At 50.8% G+C, this 17,219-nt stretch overlaps 2 protein-coding genes across 2 annotated transcripts in view; one reads left to right on the top strand and one right to left on the bottom strand.

The window, feature by feature from the left end:
- Nucleotides 1-17,219, bottom strand: part of EVI2B (ecotropic viral integration site 2B) — a 449,729-nt gene that overhangs the window by 131,052 nt on the left and 301,458 nt on the right. The gene's annotated exons all lie outside the window — the stretch shown is intronic.
- The window catches only part of RAB11FIP4 (RAB11 family interacting protein 4), a 120,036-nt gene that overhangs the window by 23,973 nt on the left and 78,844 nt on the right, over nucleotides 1-17,219 (top strand). Inside the window, exons 2-3 of the mRNA XM_082442274.1 lie at nucleotides 11,126-11,213; nucleotides 14,192-14,280. Coding sequence (XP_082298400.1) covers nucleotides 11,126-11,213; nucleotides 14,192-14,280 — 177 coding nt within the window. The remainder of the gene's footprint in view (nucleotides 1-11,125; nucleotides 11,214-14,191; nucleotides 14,281-17,219) is intronic.

The following is a 17,219-nucleotide window of genomic DNA, read 5'->3' as shown; positions in this document are numbered from 1 at the left end:
AGACTTTGCCTTCCAGTGAAGGGGTGCAGTTTCGATCCCTGGTCAGGGAACTAAGATCCCACATGCTGTGCGGTGCAGCCAAAAAAATAAAAACTAAAAAAAAAATTAGATTTAAAAAATTTTAGCTTTACAAATAGTAAATTTCACTTTTTGTTGGGGGAGGGGACATATGATTCCATGAATTTTAATATTTGCATAGATTCCTGTAACCACCACCACAATCAGGGTACAGAACAGTTCACCCCCAAATTCCCTGGTGCTGCCCTTTTGTATTCAAACTCTCCCCTCCTTCTTGCCCTTGGCAGCCACTGACCTGTTCTCTGTCTTTATAGTTTTGCCTTTCTACGTCAGTGGAATCGTCATTTGTAACCTTTTGAGACTGGCGTCTTTTGCCCAGCATAATGCGTTTGAGATTCATCCATCTGTTATCAGTTGCTCCTTTTTATTACAGAACAATTTGCTTATCCATTCACCGTCGGAGGACATTTGAGATATTTCCAGGTTTTGGCGATTGTGTATAATGCTGTTATAGACATTCGTGTATAGTTTTTTGTGTGTGAACATCAGTTTTCATTCCTCTGGAATACGGAAGTTCCCTTCTATTCTGAGTTGGCTGAGAGTTTTTATCATGAATGGATGTCAAATTTGTCAGTTGCTTTGTCAGCATCGATTGAAATGATCGTGTGGTTTTTTTCTTTAGTCATCTTTAGATTCCATCGGTTGATGTTCAAATGTTGAACCAGCCTTGGGGGATAAACCCCACTTGGTTGTGGCTGTGTTGTATCATTCATACATAAATAAATTTACTTATATATATAAATAATATACAAATATATATTGTATATTCTGCGGGTTTGCACAAACGTGTAATGACATATGTCCATCATTAAACAGTGGTCCCTCAGTATCCGAGGGGGATTGGTTCTAGGACCCGCGTGGATACCAAAATCTTCAGATGCTCAAGTCCCGCAGTTGGCCCTCTGTATCCGCGTTCCCTCTGTATTTGTGGTTCTGCATCCACGGATTCAACTAACCATAGACCATACAGTACTGTATGTAATTTATTGAAAAAAAATCCACATATAAGTGGACCCATGCTGTTCAAACCCGTGTTGTTCAAGGGTCAACTGTAATATCATACAGAGTATTTTCACTCCCCTAAAAATCCTCTGTACTTATTAACCTATTAATTTTAAAGTCTGTAAGACGGAGAGGTTTGGGCCAAGGTGGCAGAGTAGGAAGACCCTGAGCTCACCTCCTCCCATGGGCACACCAAAATCACAACTATTTACAGAGCAACTATTGATAAGAATGACCTGAAAACTAGCAGAAAAGATCTACAACTGAAGATATAAAGAAGGAACCACAGCAAGATGGATAGGAGGGGTGGAGACGCAATAGAGTCAAAACCCACACTCCCGTGTAGATGGCCCACAAACAGGAGGATAATCATAATTGCAGAGGTTCTGCCCAAGGATCGAGGGGTCTGAGCCCCACATTGGGCTCCCCAGCCTGTGGGTCCTGCATCTGAAAGATGAGCCCCCAGAATGTTTGGCTTTGAAGGCTAGCAGGGCTTGCTTATAGGAGAGCCAGAGGGCTGTAGGAAATAGAGACTCCGCCCTTAAGGGCGCACACAAAATCTCACACTCCAAGACCCCAGACGGAAGCAGTAATTTGAAAGGAGACTGGGTCAGACCCACTTGCTGATCTTGGGGAGCCTCCCAGAGAGGCAGGAGGCAACTGGGACTCACCGTGGGGACACAGACACTGGCAGCAGCCATCTTTGGGGGCTCATTCTACCATGAGGACACTGGTGCTGACAAGTGCCGTGCTGCAGTCCTCCCTCTAGCTTGTTAGCCCTGGGACCCGGCCACGCCCACCAGCTGGTCAGCACCAGTCCTGGGACCACCCTAGGCTAAGCAGGTAGCTGGGCAGGGACACAGCCCTACCCACCAGCACGCTAGCGGCTGTAGGCACCCTGAGCCTCCCAGGCACCCTGGGACCTGGCCCTCCCCACCAGTAGGCTAGCAGTAGCCCTAGGACCTCCAGGACCCCAAAGCTAGTTGTAGGGACCCAGCCCTGCCCACCAGAAGACTGATACCAGCTCCAGGACTCCTGGCCCCCCACCAATGACCCCAGGACCTGGCTCCACCAACCAGTGGGCCGGTACTAGCCCATAACCCTGGGCTCTGCATCCAGCCATGCCCACCACTGGCCAGCAGCCTCCACACTAGGTAGGGCCTGGCAACCAATTGGGCTGGAAGCCAGCCATACCTACCAGTGTGTACACAGTAGTCAGCCCACCACAATGGAAGGGACCGTGCAGCCCACACAGGGGGCACCCCTAGAGCATACAGCTGTGGTGACCAGAGGGGAGTGCACTGCTGGGCCCCATAAGACATCTCCTACATAAGGCTAGTTCTCCAAGGTCAGGAAATGTAACTGACCTACCTAATACATAGAAATAAAAAGAGAATTAGGCAAAATAAGGCAACTGAGGAATATATTCCAAATGAAGGAACAAGATAAAATGCCAGAAGAAGAACCAAGTGAAGTGTAGATAAGCAATCTACCTGATAAAGAGTTCAAGGCAATAGTCATAAAGATGCTCAATGCACATATTGAGTATGTGCTCAATATGGTCAGAGCACATACTTTATATGATTTCAGTTCTTTTAAATTTGTTAAGTTTTGTTTAATGGCCCCAGGATATGATCTATCTTGGTGAATGTTCCATGCGCACATGAAAATAATATGTATTCTGCTGTTATTAACTGAGAGTTCTATAAATGTCAATTAGGTTAAACTGGTTAATGGTGTTGTTCAGTTCTTTTATATCCTTGTTGATTTTCAATCTAACTAGTTTTATTGATTACTGAAGAGAAGTGCTAAAGTCTCCAATGATAATTGTCAATTTGTCTGTTTCTCCTTTCAGTTCTGTTAGTTGTTGCTTCATGTGTTTTGAAGCTCTGTTGTTAGGTACATGCACATTTAGGATTGTTATATCTTCTTAGTGAGTTGACCCTCTTACATAATGTTCCTCTTAATCTTTGGTAATTTTCCTTGCTCAGATTAAATCATTTCTACTGCACTGTTTTCAAGTTCACCAACTGTTTTTTCTGTCATCTCCATTCTGCTACTGATCCCATCTAGTGAATTTTAAATATTTCAGTTATTGTATTTTTCCATTCCAAAATTTCCATTCAGTTCTTTTTCATAGCTTCTGTTTTTCTGCTGAGAATTTCTATATTTCCATTTGTTTTAAGATTGTTCACCTTTCCTTCATGGAATATGGTTATAATTGCTTTAAAGTCTCCATCTACTAATGATAACATCTGGGTCATCTTGGGGTTGGTATTTATTGTCTTTTCTCTTGTGCATTGCTGAGGTTTTCCTGTCTCTTTGCATGTCGAGTAATTTTGGATTGTGTCCTGGACATTCTGAATATTATATTATGAGACTCTGGGTCCTGTTAAAATACTCTGAAGAATATTAATTTTTGTTTGGTTTTTTTTAATCAGGAAATCAACCCAGTTAGGTTGAAACCTCAGATCCCAACCTGCCCTCTGAGCTGCTCAGTCAGTTTAGTTCTCAAAGCCTTTGAAGTGCTATTTGGATCCACCTCAAGTGTGCACTCTCCTGGGGCCGGTCTGTTCACTGTCTACTCTGTAGTTCAGTTCTCAAAGCCTTTGGCATACTATTTTGGGTTAGTTCCATGTATATGCAGCTCAGGAGTGGGCCCAGGACTTCAAGTACAACTTATCGGATCCTAATCTCAAACTCTCTCTTCTCTGTGATCCTCGCCCCCCACAAGCTCCCAGGAGCCCCTCTTCCTGGTCCTTTGGTTAGAAATCTGAGGTCTTGGCCACGCTGTGCTGTTTCACACCTCCCATGACTGGTCTACCTGCAGGATGCAGTGGTGAGGGGAAAACGAGAGAAACGTGTAACAGGAATTCCCCCTCCCCATTTTGACCACAGGGACTGTTTTTCCAAGTTTATCATTCCACAGAGAAAGATTTTCCTCCTCTCCAAGTTTTAGGTGGCTGCCTGGTGCTGTAGCTGCTGCTACCACCCACCTCTGAGACTGCGGCTTGGGGTAGGGCTGGGAAAGGGAATTAAAAACAAAAATAGAAACAAAAACATTTCTCCCACTCTCTCTGTCCCAAAAGGGCTCCCTTCCCTGACCTCTCGTCAAAAAGAGAGAGTTTCAGGGAATTCCCTAGCGGTCCAGTGGTCAGGACTCCTCACTTCCACTGCAGGGGGCATGGGTTCGATCCCTAGTCGGGGAACTAAGATCCCGCATGTTGCGCAGTGAGGCCAAAAAAAAAAACTAAAAGAGAGGGTTTCTTTTGGAGCTTTTTCTGTTCATATCTGCCGTGCAGTTCTGGGGTTTGAGCTACCTGAGTCTAGGCTGGAAAATATGTGAGAAAAAATAAATCAGGGGACTTACCACCGTATTCATCTTACTTCAAGTTTTTTGGTTTGTTTTTGGTTTTTGTTGTTGTTTACTTCAAGTTTTAATTTTTCTCCCAGTTTGCCTGTTATGATTTACTTTGCAGAGTCCTTGTATAGTTGCTTTATGTATTCTGTCCAGAGTTTTTAGTTATAATCAGTGAAAGAGACAGGGTGTAGTGTTACTGACTCCATCTTAACCTACACCAGAAGCCTTTTGGATCTTGGCAGTTCATTTTAAATATTTAAGTCTGTCTATAAGCCTCATTTGGGATGCTAGTTGGAGACTTGTGCTTTAGCAATACAGCATTTGAAATTACACTTTTTCCTTTAAACATTCAAATTTTTCTGCCACTGCGCTAAAAAAACTTTTTTTTTTTTGGCTGCGCTGCGTGGCTTCTGGGTTCTTAGTTCCCGAACCAAGGATTGAACCCAGGTCCGTGGCAGTGAAAGCGTGGAGTCCTAACCCCTGGATTGCCAGGGACCCTAAATATTCAAATTCTTAAACAAAGGCTCTTTGGACTCAGTTTTTCTAGGTGAAAAGACAGCAGAATTGGGAATTCCCTGGTTAAGGCTCTGCACTTTCACTACTGTGGGCCTGGGTTCGATCCCTGGTTGGGGAACTAAGATCCCATAAGCCAGGTGGCACAGGCAGAAAAAACAGAGAGAGAGCAGAATACGAATTTATCCTTTCTCTGGTCAGAGCAAGCCCCAAACTTGTGATAATAATAGTGATTATCATTATATTAGTAGAAATAATAGTAATTATTGGTTAAGAGCACAAACTCTGGAGCCAGGCAGCCTGTGTTCAAATCCCAGCTCTGCCTCTTACTAACTGTGTGACCTTGACCCTGAATGACAGCCTTCCTGAGCATCAGTGTCCTCACCTGTACAATGGGAATAATAATAGTATCTTCTGAGGTGGTTGTGAGGCTTCGTTGAGTTTGTATGTATACAGTGCTTAGAGCAGACCTGGCATCAAAGAGGAGTTACTAAGCATTTGTTTGATTAATAATTTAATGGCTAACATTTATTAGACCTGCAGACTGAGCCAGCTTATCTCCCTTGCTCAGATAATAGCTCGCTTGAGTCCATCTGGCTTGAACATGTCAAAATTGGGGAGGCGGGGACTTCCTTAGTGGCGCAGTGGTTAAAAATCCACCTGCCAGTGCAGGGGACACGGGTTCGAGCCCTGGTCCGGGAAGATCCCACATGCCACAGAGCAACTAAGCCCGTGCGCCACAACTGCTGAGCCTGCGCTCTAGAGCCCGCGAGCCACAACTACTGAGCCCGCATGCCACAGCTACTGAACCCATGTGCCACAACTACTGAAGCCCGCGCGCCTAGAGCCCATGCTCCGCAACAAGAGAAGCCACCACAATGAGAAGCCCGCGCACCACAACGAAGAGTAGCCCCCAGTCGCGGCAACTAGAGAAAGCCCACGCGCCGGAACGAAGACCCAATGCAGCCATAAATAAATAAATAAAAATTAAAAAAAAAAAAATTGGAGAGGCGTGAGTGACCGGGCCCACGCTCAGGGAGGATCTGGCTGGTGATCAGAGGGCAGTGGCCGTGAAGCTCTGAACATCAGTCTGGTCTGAGCTAGAAGAGATGTGACCTCGGGGGAATGAGCGGGGGAAAAAAATCAGCCTGAAGAGAAAGGCAACCGAAATAGAAGGGGAAGCCTGCTAATTGTGTGGCCCGAAAAAGGAGGATCAATGTTTTACTGCCAGGGAAACAAGCAGTTTCCCTGGCAGCCAGCTCAGCGGCCCAGCTGTGTGAGCTCCAGCAGCAAGAGCTGCTCCCGCCGCCCCTGGCAGGCCCGGTGCGCCCAGCCCTCCCGCCTGGGAGCCCGGCGCGCCCCCAGCGCAGCCCAGCCCTGCGTGGTGTGTGCGCCCCGCTCCCCCAGCCCGCGGGCAGGCCCCCAGCATCTGGGGCCCCGGTTCACCACGAAGACCACCCGTGGGTGGTTATTTGCTGTTCTCACCGTGTGACCTTGAGCAAGCCCCTCCCCCTCCCCTCGACTTGGCTTCCCCGTCTGCCGAATCAAGGGCTGGGTCAGCTGAGCGCACCCCTGCCCTCGGGGGTACCAGCAAAAGTTTATCTAGTGTCCAGGAAGGTTGACACTCTTGCTGATCAAGGTGAGGGGCTCCAGCCCTAGGGGGTAATGCTCCTCGATATACAAGAGGACGGGGCGGGGAGGGGCGGGGATTGAAACATACTTTGGTGCAACCTGGCAAGAGCCTGCCTCTGTGGAAGTCAGTAGGGTGCAGAGGCTGATACTCGGGTCAGCGGGGCTTGGGGTCAAGGAAGAGTTACCACTACAGGGATTCTCTGAGTCAGGGGTCCCCAACCCCCGGTCCGCGGACCAGTACCAGACCGCGCAGCAGGAGGTGAGCGGCGGGCCAGCGAGCGAAGCCTCATCTGCCGCTCCCCGTCGCTCCCCATCGGTCACGTTACCGCCTGAGCCATGTACCCCTCCCCCAGCCCCGTCCGTGGGAAAAATTATCTTCCACGAAAAAACCGGTCCCTGGTGCCAAAAAGGTTGGGGACCACTGCCCTAAGTGTCATAACGTCTCTAAATGTCTGAGCCTCAGTTTCCTCAACTGTAAAATAGTAGCTGCTATTGAGGTTGGTGTGAGGATCAGATGAGATGGGTCCAGGGACTTCCCTGGTGGTCCAGTGTTAGGACTCCGCACTTTCTTTGCCAAGGGCCCAGGTTCAGTCCCTGGTTGGGGAACTGAGATCCTGCAAGCTGCCCGGCGCGGCCCCCAAAAAAAAAAAAAAAAAATGAGGCTAGTCCAGCCAGAGTTCATGGCAAGCCCTCGGTGAACCCTGCCTGTTTTCTAAAGGGCTGTGTAATGGTTGGTGTGGCACCTTCATACGCATTGCTTTCTGGGACCTTTGCTCTTTGAAGAGCCCTGTGGGAGTCCTGGGCCCACCGCTCAGGGGTGTTCCAGGGACTTTGCAGTGGTCCCCAGGACCCCATCTATCTGCCTGTCATCGAGCGCCCTGGCACCTCTGCTCCAGGCTGGCTTTCCCTGGAGGCAGGGGGACGGATAGCCTGGCCCCACAGTGTCTCCCAGCCCTGGGGAGCTGCGGACTCTATGGATTACAGAATCTGAATCTGACTCCACAGCCTGCTGCCTCTTACGTGGATCTGAGGTTGGGCCTCCACATCAGCCATTCAACACTCGGTGACGACTCTGCCCTCGTCTCACATCAGAGATAATTAAAGCATAACCCCCAACCTTGGAGAGGATTGTAGGGGTGAACACCGGGAGCCCCAGCCCATCCCTGCATTCATAGACCCCCTAGAATGCCACTGACGAGAGGGCAGGAGGAGAGGAGGCGGGGCACCAGCTGGGAGGGCGGGTGGGTTCCCCGCAGCCCTGCAGGTGGCACCTGGGCATTTCTATTCTCAGAAGCCACATCCTTGCCTGGCAGTGTCAGAGGCTGCCTGGCTGGGAGGGTGCGGACAGCCGCAGTGCTGAGGAGGCGCCGGCCAGGGCGGGAGCGGGCAGAAAGCCACCTTCCTCCTGCTCTGGAATTCTTCCAGCCTTTCCCAAGGGCCTGCTAGGTGCCAGGTTCAGGGGGGTCACAGAGAGACGATGCACAGCCTCTGCCCACCCCTCACCCCCAGAGTCACACCCGAGTGGAAAAGCAGGGTCAGCTGGGACAGAGGTACAAGCTCAGGGCCACCAAGGTCAGGGAGGGAGGAGGGATGTTTGTATAGGGTCTTCCCTTGCTCACTCATCTTCCAAACCCCACTGGGTGTGTCCCCATAACTGGAGCGGGCTTCAGACCCCTGCTGCAGCTGCCGCACTAGAAAAGTGTACTGTGGGCATGCAGGAAACGTGGTCCTTGTGGATAGGTGAATCCCCCAGGATGGCTTGGGCTTCGGAGAATGCGGTGGGCGGTATGGTGGCTGGAGGGTGTCTGCCGTGACAGTATTAACAATAACAACAGTGACGGTAATCCTTTCCCTACATGCTATGTCTACAGTTTCCAAAGTGCTTTCATACCCTCCACCTGCAACCCAGCCCCAAAGGACTCTGGGAAAGAGCTCATCCTTGCCCGACTGTGCTTTAGATACTGATGGTGATTACGGGGGAGAGGGGCAAGGTGCCTGGCCACCAGCATGTGAGAGTGTGTGCACGTGTGTGTCCACGTGACCGTGTGTGGTTAGCCAGAGGGGCCAGCAACTACCATCACCCCCCAGCAGAGTGCCCGGCTTATAGGCGGTACCCAGTCGTCCTTACTGAATAAATAAGTAAATGAATGCAGGTGTGCTGTAGAGGGGCTGCCACTAAATTACAGGTTGATTTAGAAGTGGGCTTCTGGAAGAAATATCAAGAGGCTGCATTTCAGGTATTGGAACTTTCAGGGGGAAAAAACGGGTTCTGACAAAATCGGCCATTGACAAAAACTAGGAAAAAATACCCAGAGCTCACAAGTTTGAAGTCAGATGCTCTGATCAAAGACTAAATTGAGACATCTTTACAGAGAACAATTTGGCAACTGTTATCAAAAGGCTTAAAAACTTAGATGTCTTGTAGAACCATTTATTTTCATTTATTCAACAAATATTTATGAAGCTTCTATTACATGCCAGTAATGGTGGGAGCTACAAGGTATGCAGTGGTGATCAAAATAAACATGATCCTTGATCTCAAGGAGCTTACTTTCTAGAGGGGTAGGGGGGAAGCTACAAATTAATAAAACTATCACATAAACATATAATTACATATTGCAACAAATGGTTCTGAAAGAAAAGTATAGGGTGCTACAAGGCAGGGTAACAGTGGGGTAGGCCCTAATTAGATGGGCAGGATGGGCTTGTCCAGGAGAAACATTCCATAGAGGTACAAATGGAGACCTGTGGGATAAACAGACATTGCCAGATGATGAATGGGGAGGACAAGCATTTGAGATATAGAGAACAGCATGTGCAAAGGCCCTGAGGCAGAAAAGAGCTTGGCTTGCTTGAGGAGCTGACTGAAGGCCAGTGTGGCTAGAATGCAGTGAGTGAAAGAAACAGTGAGAGGAGATTTGGCTGGAGGAGCCAGAAAATATATGGTGTTGTAGGCCATGTTGAGGAGTTTGGTGGGAAGGGAGGAAGGATGCAGTCAGGGAGTAGTACATTTGAGTGAGTGATGTTGGAGGAGGGACAAGCAACGGTGATGCCTGGGTCCTCACTGTGGCCAAGGGGCCTGGGTGGCTGAGGTGGGATATGGAAAAACAGGAAGTCAAGGTTCTAAAAGGCCGGGGAGTCCATTGGTCATTCGCACAGCTGTAGAACCCCCCAAAGATGAGTTGTAACAGCAAAAAGTTGGAAATAACCAAAATGCCCAACTATTATGGGTGGTTAATAAGTAAATTATGGTATATCTACTGAGCAGAATATTTTATAACCACTAAAAATGTGAGTGGTACCCACTGGGCAGGGAGGGGAGGTGTTTCTGATATACTGTTAAGTAGGGGAGAAACTTCCCAACATCAGGAATGGCAGATTCCTTTGGGCTACACCTTATTTACAAATATATTTTTTTAACACTTTTTATTGAAGTATAAGGTACAAATAGGACAGAAAAGTGCACTGACCACAAGTGGACAGCTCAGTGAGTTTTCACTGTGTAGCCAGACCCTAGATCAAGACAGAGAGACGACCCTGGTGTCTTCCTCCTGCACAATTCTGCAGATGTAACTGCTATCTTGACCATAATTGGCTTTGCCTTAAATCTTGATTTGTAATTTGTAATTTTTAAATAATGGATATGTATGTCACATAATTATTTCCTCCCTGTAGATCAAGGGTGTCTCAGAACTAGAAAAAAAAAAGAAGTGGTTAGAACTATGTGTTTTAAAGAAAAGTGGGAAAGGGAAGGTTTTTTGTTTTTGTTTTCAATTCATTATTTGTTTTTATTTTTGGCTGTGTTGGGTCTTCATTCCTGTGCGCGGGCTTTCTCTAGTTGCTGTGAGCGGGGGCTACTCTTCACTGTGGTGCGCGGGCTTCTCGTTGTCGTGGCTTCTCTTGCTGCGGAGCACGGGCTCTAGGTGCGTGGGCTTCAGTAGTTGTGGCTTCAGTAGTTGTGGCTCGTGGGCTCTAGAGTGCAGGCTCAGTAGTTGTGGCTCACGGGCTTAGTTGTTCCGCGGCATGTGGGATCTTCCCGGACCAGGGCTCCAACCCGTGTCCCCTGCATTGGCAGGCCGATTCTTAACCACTGCGCCACCAGGGAAGCCCAAGGGGAGGGGTTTGATACATTGTCTTTTCTAGAGTTTCTGCAGTGAATTTGTATTATTTTTGTATGAAAGAAACTGCTAAGTTAAAAAAAATCAGTGTTTGTTTTCCACGTGCCAGTCTTTGAGAAATAACTTGGAGACGGAAGCTCAGGCCAAACAAACCCGGGTTCTGAGCACTGCAGTAATGGATTTGATTTTCCTCACTCGTGCTGTCTGTCAACCTCAGAATAAAGTGGCCCCACCGCTGTCTGGGGCCGGTGCTGACCCCGCCGAGGGGGACAGGGCTAGGAAGGGGACTGCTGGCGTCCCCTTGGTTCAAGTGACAAACCCTCCCTCCCTCCCAGCCTCCCTGGCCAGCCTCACGCCAGCTCTGTGAACTCTCTGGGGCATTTCTGGGAGCCTCACACCTGTCCCTCCTTCCTTTCCACAGGTGGAAAAACTTGTGAAGTATTTGGATCCCAACGACCTGGGGAGAATCAACTTCAAGGACTTCTGCCGAGGGGTGTTCGCCATGAAAGGTGAGGTCTTCTGGGGGGAGGGGGGTCCTAGGGGCTCCCAGGATCCTGTCTGGCTGGGAAGGCTGGCATGGCTTGGGTTTCAGCTCAGATTACCCCCTACGGGGGTCCCAGGAGCCCAGGATGGGTTCCAGAAGTAGGCTCTGCCCTTGACTCCCCCGGGGGGCCGAGGGGAAGGGTCTTGGGCTCCCACAGCTGTGCCCGCTGGTGAGGGGCTGTGGGTGTCACTGAACCTCTGCCATGCGGTCCCACACCTGCATCCAGGCATTTCTACCCTTCCCGGTGTCTGTCCCCTTCCCGAGAACAGCTCCCTTCCCTTCCCTCCCCTTCCCTTCCCTCCCCTCCCCTCCCCTTCCCTTCCCTTTTCTTTCTCTCTCCCCCCTCTCCCCTCCCCTCCCCTTCCCTTCCCTTTTCTTTCTCTCTCCCCCCTCTCCCCTCCCCTCCCCTTCCCTTCCCTTTTCTTTCTCTCTCCCCCCTCTCCCCTCCCCTCCCCTTCCCTTCCCTTTTCTTTCTCTCTCCCCCCTCTCCCCTCCTCTCCCCTCCTCTCCCCTCCTCTCCTCTCCCCTCCTCTCCTTTCCTTCCTCTCCTCTCCTCTCCCTTCCTCTCCTTTCCCTTCTCTCCCCTCCCCTCCTCTTTTCTCTTCTTTCCTCTCCCCTCCTCTCCCCTCCTCTCCTCTTCCCTCCTCTCCTCTCCCCTCCTCTCCTCTTCCCTCCTCTCCTCTCCCCTCCTATCCTCTCCCCTCCTCTCCCCTCCTCTCCTCTCCCCTCCTCTCCTCTCCCCTCCTCTCCTCTCCCCTCCTCTCCTTTCCCTTCTCTCCTCTCCTCTCTCCCCCTCCATCTCCTGAGGGAAGTCATCTCCCTCAAGGATGATCAGACTCCTGAGGAGTTTCCCAAGACACAGGACTTCAGTTTTAAACCAGGACGGTTCTAGGCAGACCTGGACAGAGCTGGTCCCCTCATCTCCCTGCCTCCGTTCTGAATTTCCTTCATTTGTTTCCTCCCCACTCCCTCCTCCTAACTCCTCCTAATTCCTTCCTTTCTTCCCTTTAGGGGGGGAATATAAAAATCCCTCTCGTTTTCCCCCCACTCAAAGGCAGTTATGAGACACCTGCAGGAATCAGAGTGTGGCCACTCAGTACTGAACTGTTCATCTGGAGAGAGTGGTCCAGCTCACCAGCCTGTGAGGAGAGCACAGTTTACGTCTGGAAGTCCCAGGGCCTTGCTGTTATCTGTGGAGGATGCCGTGTTTCCCTGTCTGTGTGGCTCAGAGCAGCACGAAGCCTTCCCTGGGGGGTCCCTCAGAGTCTGGGCGGGTGGGAAGGAAGCAGGAATTCCTTGCGTAGAAGTGAGGGGCGAAAGGCAGTGAGCAGAGAGGTTGGGGGGACCGCGCACGGCAGCCCCAGGAAAGGTTTCTGAATGGAGTTGTTTGACTCAATAGGGCCGCCACTAACTGTGCCCGGCATGTCCCTGTGCTGGCGCTTTGCAGGTTTGACCTCCTGTTTGCTGTTCCGAGACCAGTTCCAATGTGTGGAGGTGAGGGGCTCCTCCCATGCCAACAAACAATTTTCTCACACCAGCAGGGTGTCCGAGGAGAATTCAGCTCAATTCTGACACCATCTACCTGGAGGTAGCATCAGATTCCACAGGCTAAGGGCTCAGTCCTATAAGACTGTCTCCCCACCCCCATTTCAGACGCCAGTCACTAGCCCAGGCTGTTACCTATGCTTCTGACCAACTGGCTGTGAATCAGAGGTTCCCACGACCCCCTCCTTGGGTTGGATTAATTTGCTAGAGCAGCTCACAGAACTCAGAGAAATATTTTACTTACTAGATTACCGGTTTATTGCAAAAGGATATGACTCAGGAACAGCCAGATGGAAGAGGTGCATGGGGCAAGGTATGGGGAAAGGTGCAGATCATCCTTGCTCTCTCGGAGGGCACCACTCTCCCCAAATCTCCATGTGTTCACCAACCCGGAAGCTTTCTGAACCTGGTCCTTTTGGGTTTCTGTGGAACCTTCATCATAGTCGTGATCAATTAAATCATTAGACATTGGCGATTGATCCAACCTCCAGGCCCTCACCGCTCCCTGGAGGTCAGAGGTCAGAGGTTGGGACTGAAAGGTCCAGCCCTCTAATCACCTGGTTGGTTCTCTTGGCAGCCAGCCCCCATCCTTAGGTGGGTCCACAAGTCACCTCATTAACATAAAAAGATACCTTTGTCACTCTCAACACTTAGGAAGTTCTGAGGGTTTTGGGAGCTGTGAGTTAGAAACTGTAGATGAAGGCCAAATATGTATTTCTTATGAATCACAATATCACACCTCCTTTGTCCATTATGATTTGGGGGCATTTGTTCAGGGGAGGGAGGCCAGCTGTGTAATGAGTCAGCAGCAAGTAGCGCCATCCTGAAGGTGGCCTTCCATGTTCTGGAGTTTGCAGGGTTGCAGAGGGCCTCAGCCTCGCAGCCCCGGACTGTGTGTGTTTGGAGTTCCTGTGAGCCAGGAAGGGAGTATGTTCCTATATCCCCTCCTCCAGGAAGGCCTCCTGGATTCTCTTTGCCCCAGCCTCCCCTCTGCAACTGGGAGTCTGTCTTCTGTGTGTTCCCTGATGGTGTTAGTCCCAGTGGAAGAACATCTGGAGGGCAAGGACCTGTCTCGGCTCCCTCTGCCCAGCCCTGGACTCGCTTCTCTTCAGATTGGGTGCCCCATCTCTGCCTCTGAATGATCAGCTGGTCTCTTGGAGACTTGGGGCCTCTGCCTCCCTGCAGCCGTACCCACCCAAGGCTTACTCATCAGAAGCAAAGCTGCCCAGGGAATTCCCTGGCAGTCCAGTGGTTAAGACTCTGTGCTTTCACTGCCAAGGGCCCAAGTTCGATCCCTGGTCGGGGAACTAAGATCCTGCAAAAAAAAAAAAAAAAGAAGCAGAGCTGCCGGGCTGGGCTGAGGCTCTGACCCTCCGCTGTCTGTCTGTCCATCCACAGGCTGTGAGGAGCTGCTGAAGGATGTGCTGGCCGTGGAGAGCGCTGGGACACTGCCCTGTGCGCTGGAGATCCCAGACTGCGTGGAGCAGGTGAGAGGGGCGGCCACCGCGGAAGGGCTGGGGAGCCTCCAGCCGCCCGCCTTGCCCTGCTTGGTCTTCCGTCTTCTTGCCTTTGCTTCACCTTTTTGGTGTCAGGGAGACCCCAGAGCCCCCTCTGAGGGCCCTTTGGCTTCAAAGTCAAGAAAGAGATTTTGGAACTGGAGCAGTGCAGCCCCTTGGGAAGCCACAGCAGAGGGTGTAGGGGCTGGGAGTCCTCACAGGGCACCTTCCCCCCCTCGGAGGTCCCAAGGAGAAGCTGAGCTCCAGAGGGAAAGTGGCAGGCTCGAGGTCAACAGCAGGTAGGGTGACAATTTTTCTCTTTTCTCCGACACCAGCTGGGTGTCCAGCAATCCAATCCACTCCTGACACTAACTGCCCAGAGGTGGTGCAGGCCCCAGGGCCAGAGCCTCAGCCCTGCTTGGGAGCAACCACAGACGGGACACCCAGGCTACCTGCACTTCTGCTGGGGCCAGCTACAAATGCGGGGTTCTCGCAACCCCCCTCAGGTTCCGTAGTTCACTAGAAGAACTCACAGAACTCAGGAAAACACTCTGTTTATGATTATTGCTTTATTATAAGGGATACAATTCAGGAAAGACGCACGGGGCAAGGTATGTGGCCGGGAGGCGGGGGCACTCTCCAGGGGCACCACGTCCTTGCATGGCAGTGTGTCACCAACCCGGAAGCTCCGGGTCTGCTTGCTCTAGAGTTTGTATGACCCCATCTGCAGCCCTCTCACCTCCTGCAGGTGGGCATGGGTGGGGCTTAAAGTTCCCAACTTCAAATCACCAGTTTGGTCTTTGTGGTGACCAGCCCCATCCTGTGGCTCTCTGGGGATCCCACCTGAGTCACCTCATTAGCATGAACTCAGGTGGGGTTGAAAGGGACTCCTTATGAATAATAAAAGTCACTCCTGTCGCTCAGGAAGTTCCAAGCGTTTTAGGAGCTCTGTTCCAGGAAGTGGGACAAGGACCACAGTCCCCATGGCTCTGTCTTACTGCCATCATCACCTAATGGTTTGTTTATTATGAAACTTTCATCGTTTTCCCAAACACTTGCAGAGGCATCTTACAGACGAATACAGTTCACGATGCCTGTACTGACAGTCTCTGGGGTCCCTTCTGGCGCAGACACCCCAGGGCTGGAAGAGGATCTCCTTGGTTTGTCATCCAGACTAGCTCCAAAACCTCTTCTCCACCCTCTGGTTGGTGCCTCATCTGGACCCCAAAATATGAGTCTTTTCTATAGCTGAAGGAGGCCCAGGACCAAGAGGTCACTTTGGCCAATGGCATACTTCTTGGGATCCAGCTGGGTGGTGGGCTCAGGGCTGGGACTGGGGGAGGGGGTCCCTACAGAGGGCTGTGGACAAAGAATGTAGGTTGCCATATCGGTAACAAAGGATGTTGTGGCCATCACGCCATCAGCCACTGCAGCTGCGGCTCCCCCCTCAAATGGTGCCCCCTGAGGGGCTTCAGGATGGAGAAAACAGGGTACTGGCCCTAGAGAGCTAAGGTGCATATAAAGGAATGATTTCAGTGAGCCCAGACTCTTGCATCTTCCCGTACATAGAAAAGCGCTAAATTCATGAACTTGAGATGTCTGTCTTTCTTAAATTAATAGTAATCTTTTGATGTTTTGACTACCTGTTTTTTTTTGCAAAACTCCTGTATGTCCTGGCTCCTTCCTTACCTCTTAGGAACAGTCCCTCAGAGCTATCTGCCTGGGCTTAAGTCCTCAGTAAGTCTGCCAAATAAAACATAATTCTTGGGACTTCCCTGGAGGTCCAGTGGTTAAGACTCCGTGCTTCCACTGCAGGGAGCGCAGGTTTGATCCCTGGTCTTGGAACTAAGATCCCACATGCTGCGCCATCGCGCAGCCAAAAAAAAACGTAATTCTTGACTCTTAGGTTGTGCTTTTTTTTTTTTTCTCCTCTTGACAGGGCCATAATGCCCAGAGCTGCCCAGCAAAATGGCGTTACAGAAGGCCAAGGCTCAAAGGTGGCAGAGACCCAAGCCGGGTACCAGGGCCTCCAAGATAGGTCTCAGGTGGTTGGACCCCAGGGTGCTGTGCCCTCAGGGATGAGTGAAGAGAGCTGGGCTCCAAGAGGTGCAGAGGCCAGCAGTGAGGGCTCCAGGCCTGCCTCAGGGGGCAGCAGGTGTGGGGTGAAGATGCATTTGGGCCTGACTGATGGGACCAGGACCAGAGCAGAGGACCCCAATGCAGGACAGACACTGAGTGTCCTGGGAGTCTTGGAGTGGGGCCCTCGTGGATTGAACAGGAAGTGGGGTAACGAGGTGGGCTGTGGGACCATTCAGAGCTGGGTCCATACCCCGCTTTGGCCACTGATGAGCCCTGCAGACCCAGGCACGTTACTCTCAACTCCTCAGAGCCTGTAAAACAGGGCTCGCCATACCCGTCTTGTGAAAATTCAGTGAGAAAACAGGCTGCTAATATGTGAGAATCCCCTTCCTCCCAGTGCCGTGTCTTAGAGATTCGTGTGAGAAATGGTGCTGAAGTCTGCATCTTTCACCCTTGGCTACCGGTGTTTCAAAATCACGTCAGAATAAAGGCCTGCATGTGAGGAGCTGGAGGTCAGAGTGGAGCCCTAGCCGGGCTTCCGCACCAGCCAGCGGTACCAGGGCCGGATCCCGTTCCTGCAGCTGTGGGCTGCTTTCGTGGCCTCCGCACTAGGCCGGCCACACTGGCAGGTGGAGAAAAGGAGAGAGATAGGCGTGGAGGAGTTGGCCTCGGAGAGAGTGCTCTTCTTTTTGTTTATTTATTTATTTATCTTTGGCTGCGTTGGGTCTTCTTTGCTGCGTGCGGGCTTTCTCTAGTTGCGGAGAGCAGGGGCTACTCTTTGTTGCGGTGCGTGGGCTTCTCATTGCGGTGGCTTCTCTTGTTGTGGAGCACGGGCTCTAGGCACACGGGCT

This window comes from Balaenoptera physalus (genome assembly GCF_965194825.1).
Source record: "Balaenoptera physalus genome assembly, chromosome: 20".
Lineage (NCBI taxonomy): Eukaryota > Metazoa > Chordata > Mammalia > Artiodactyla > Balaenopteridae > Balaenoptera > Balaenoptera physalus.
Note: the sequence above shows the minus strand (reverse complement) of the source record. Positions and strands in the feature narration are given on the sequence as shown.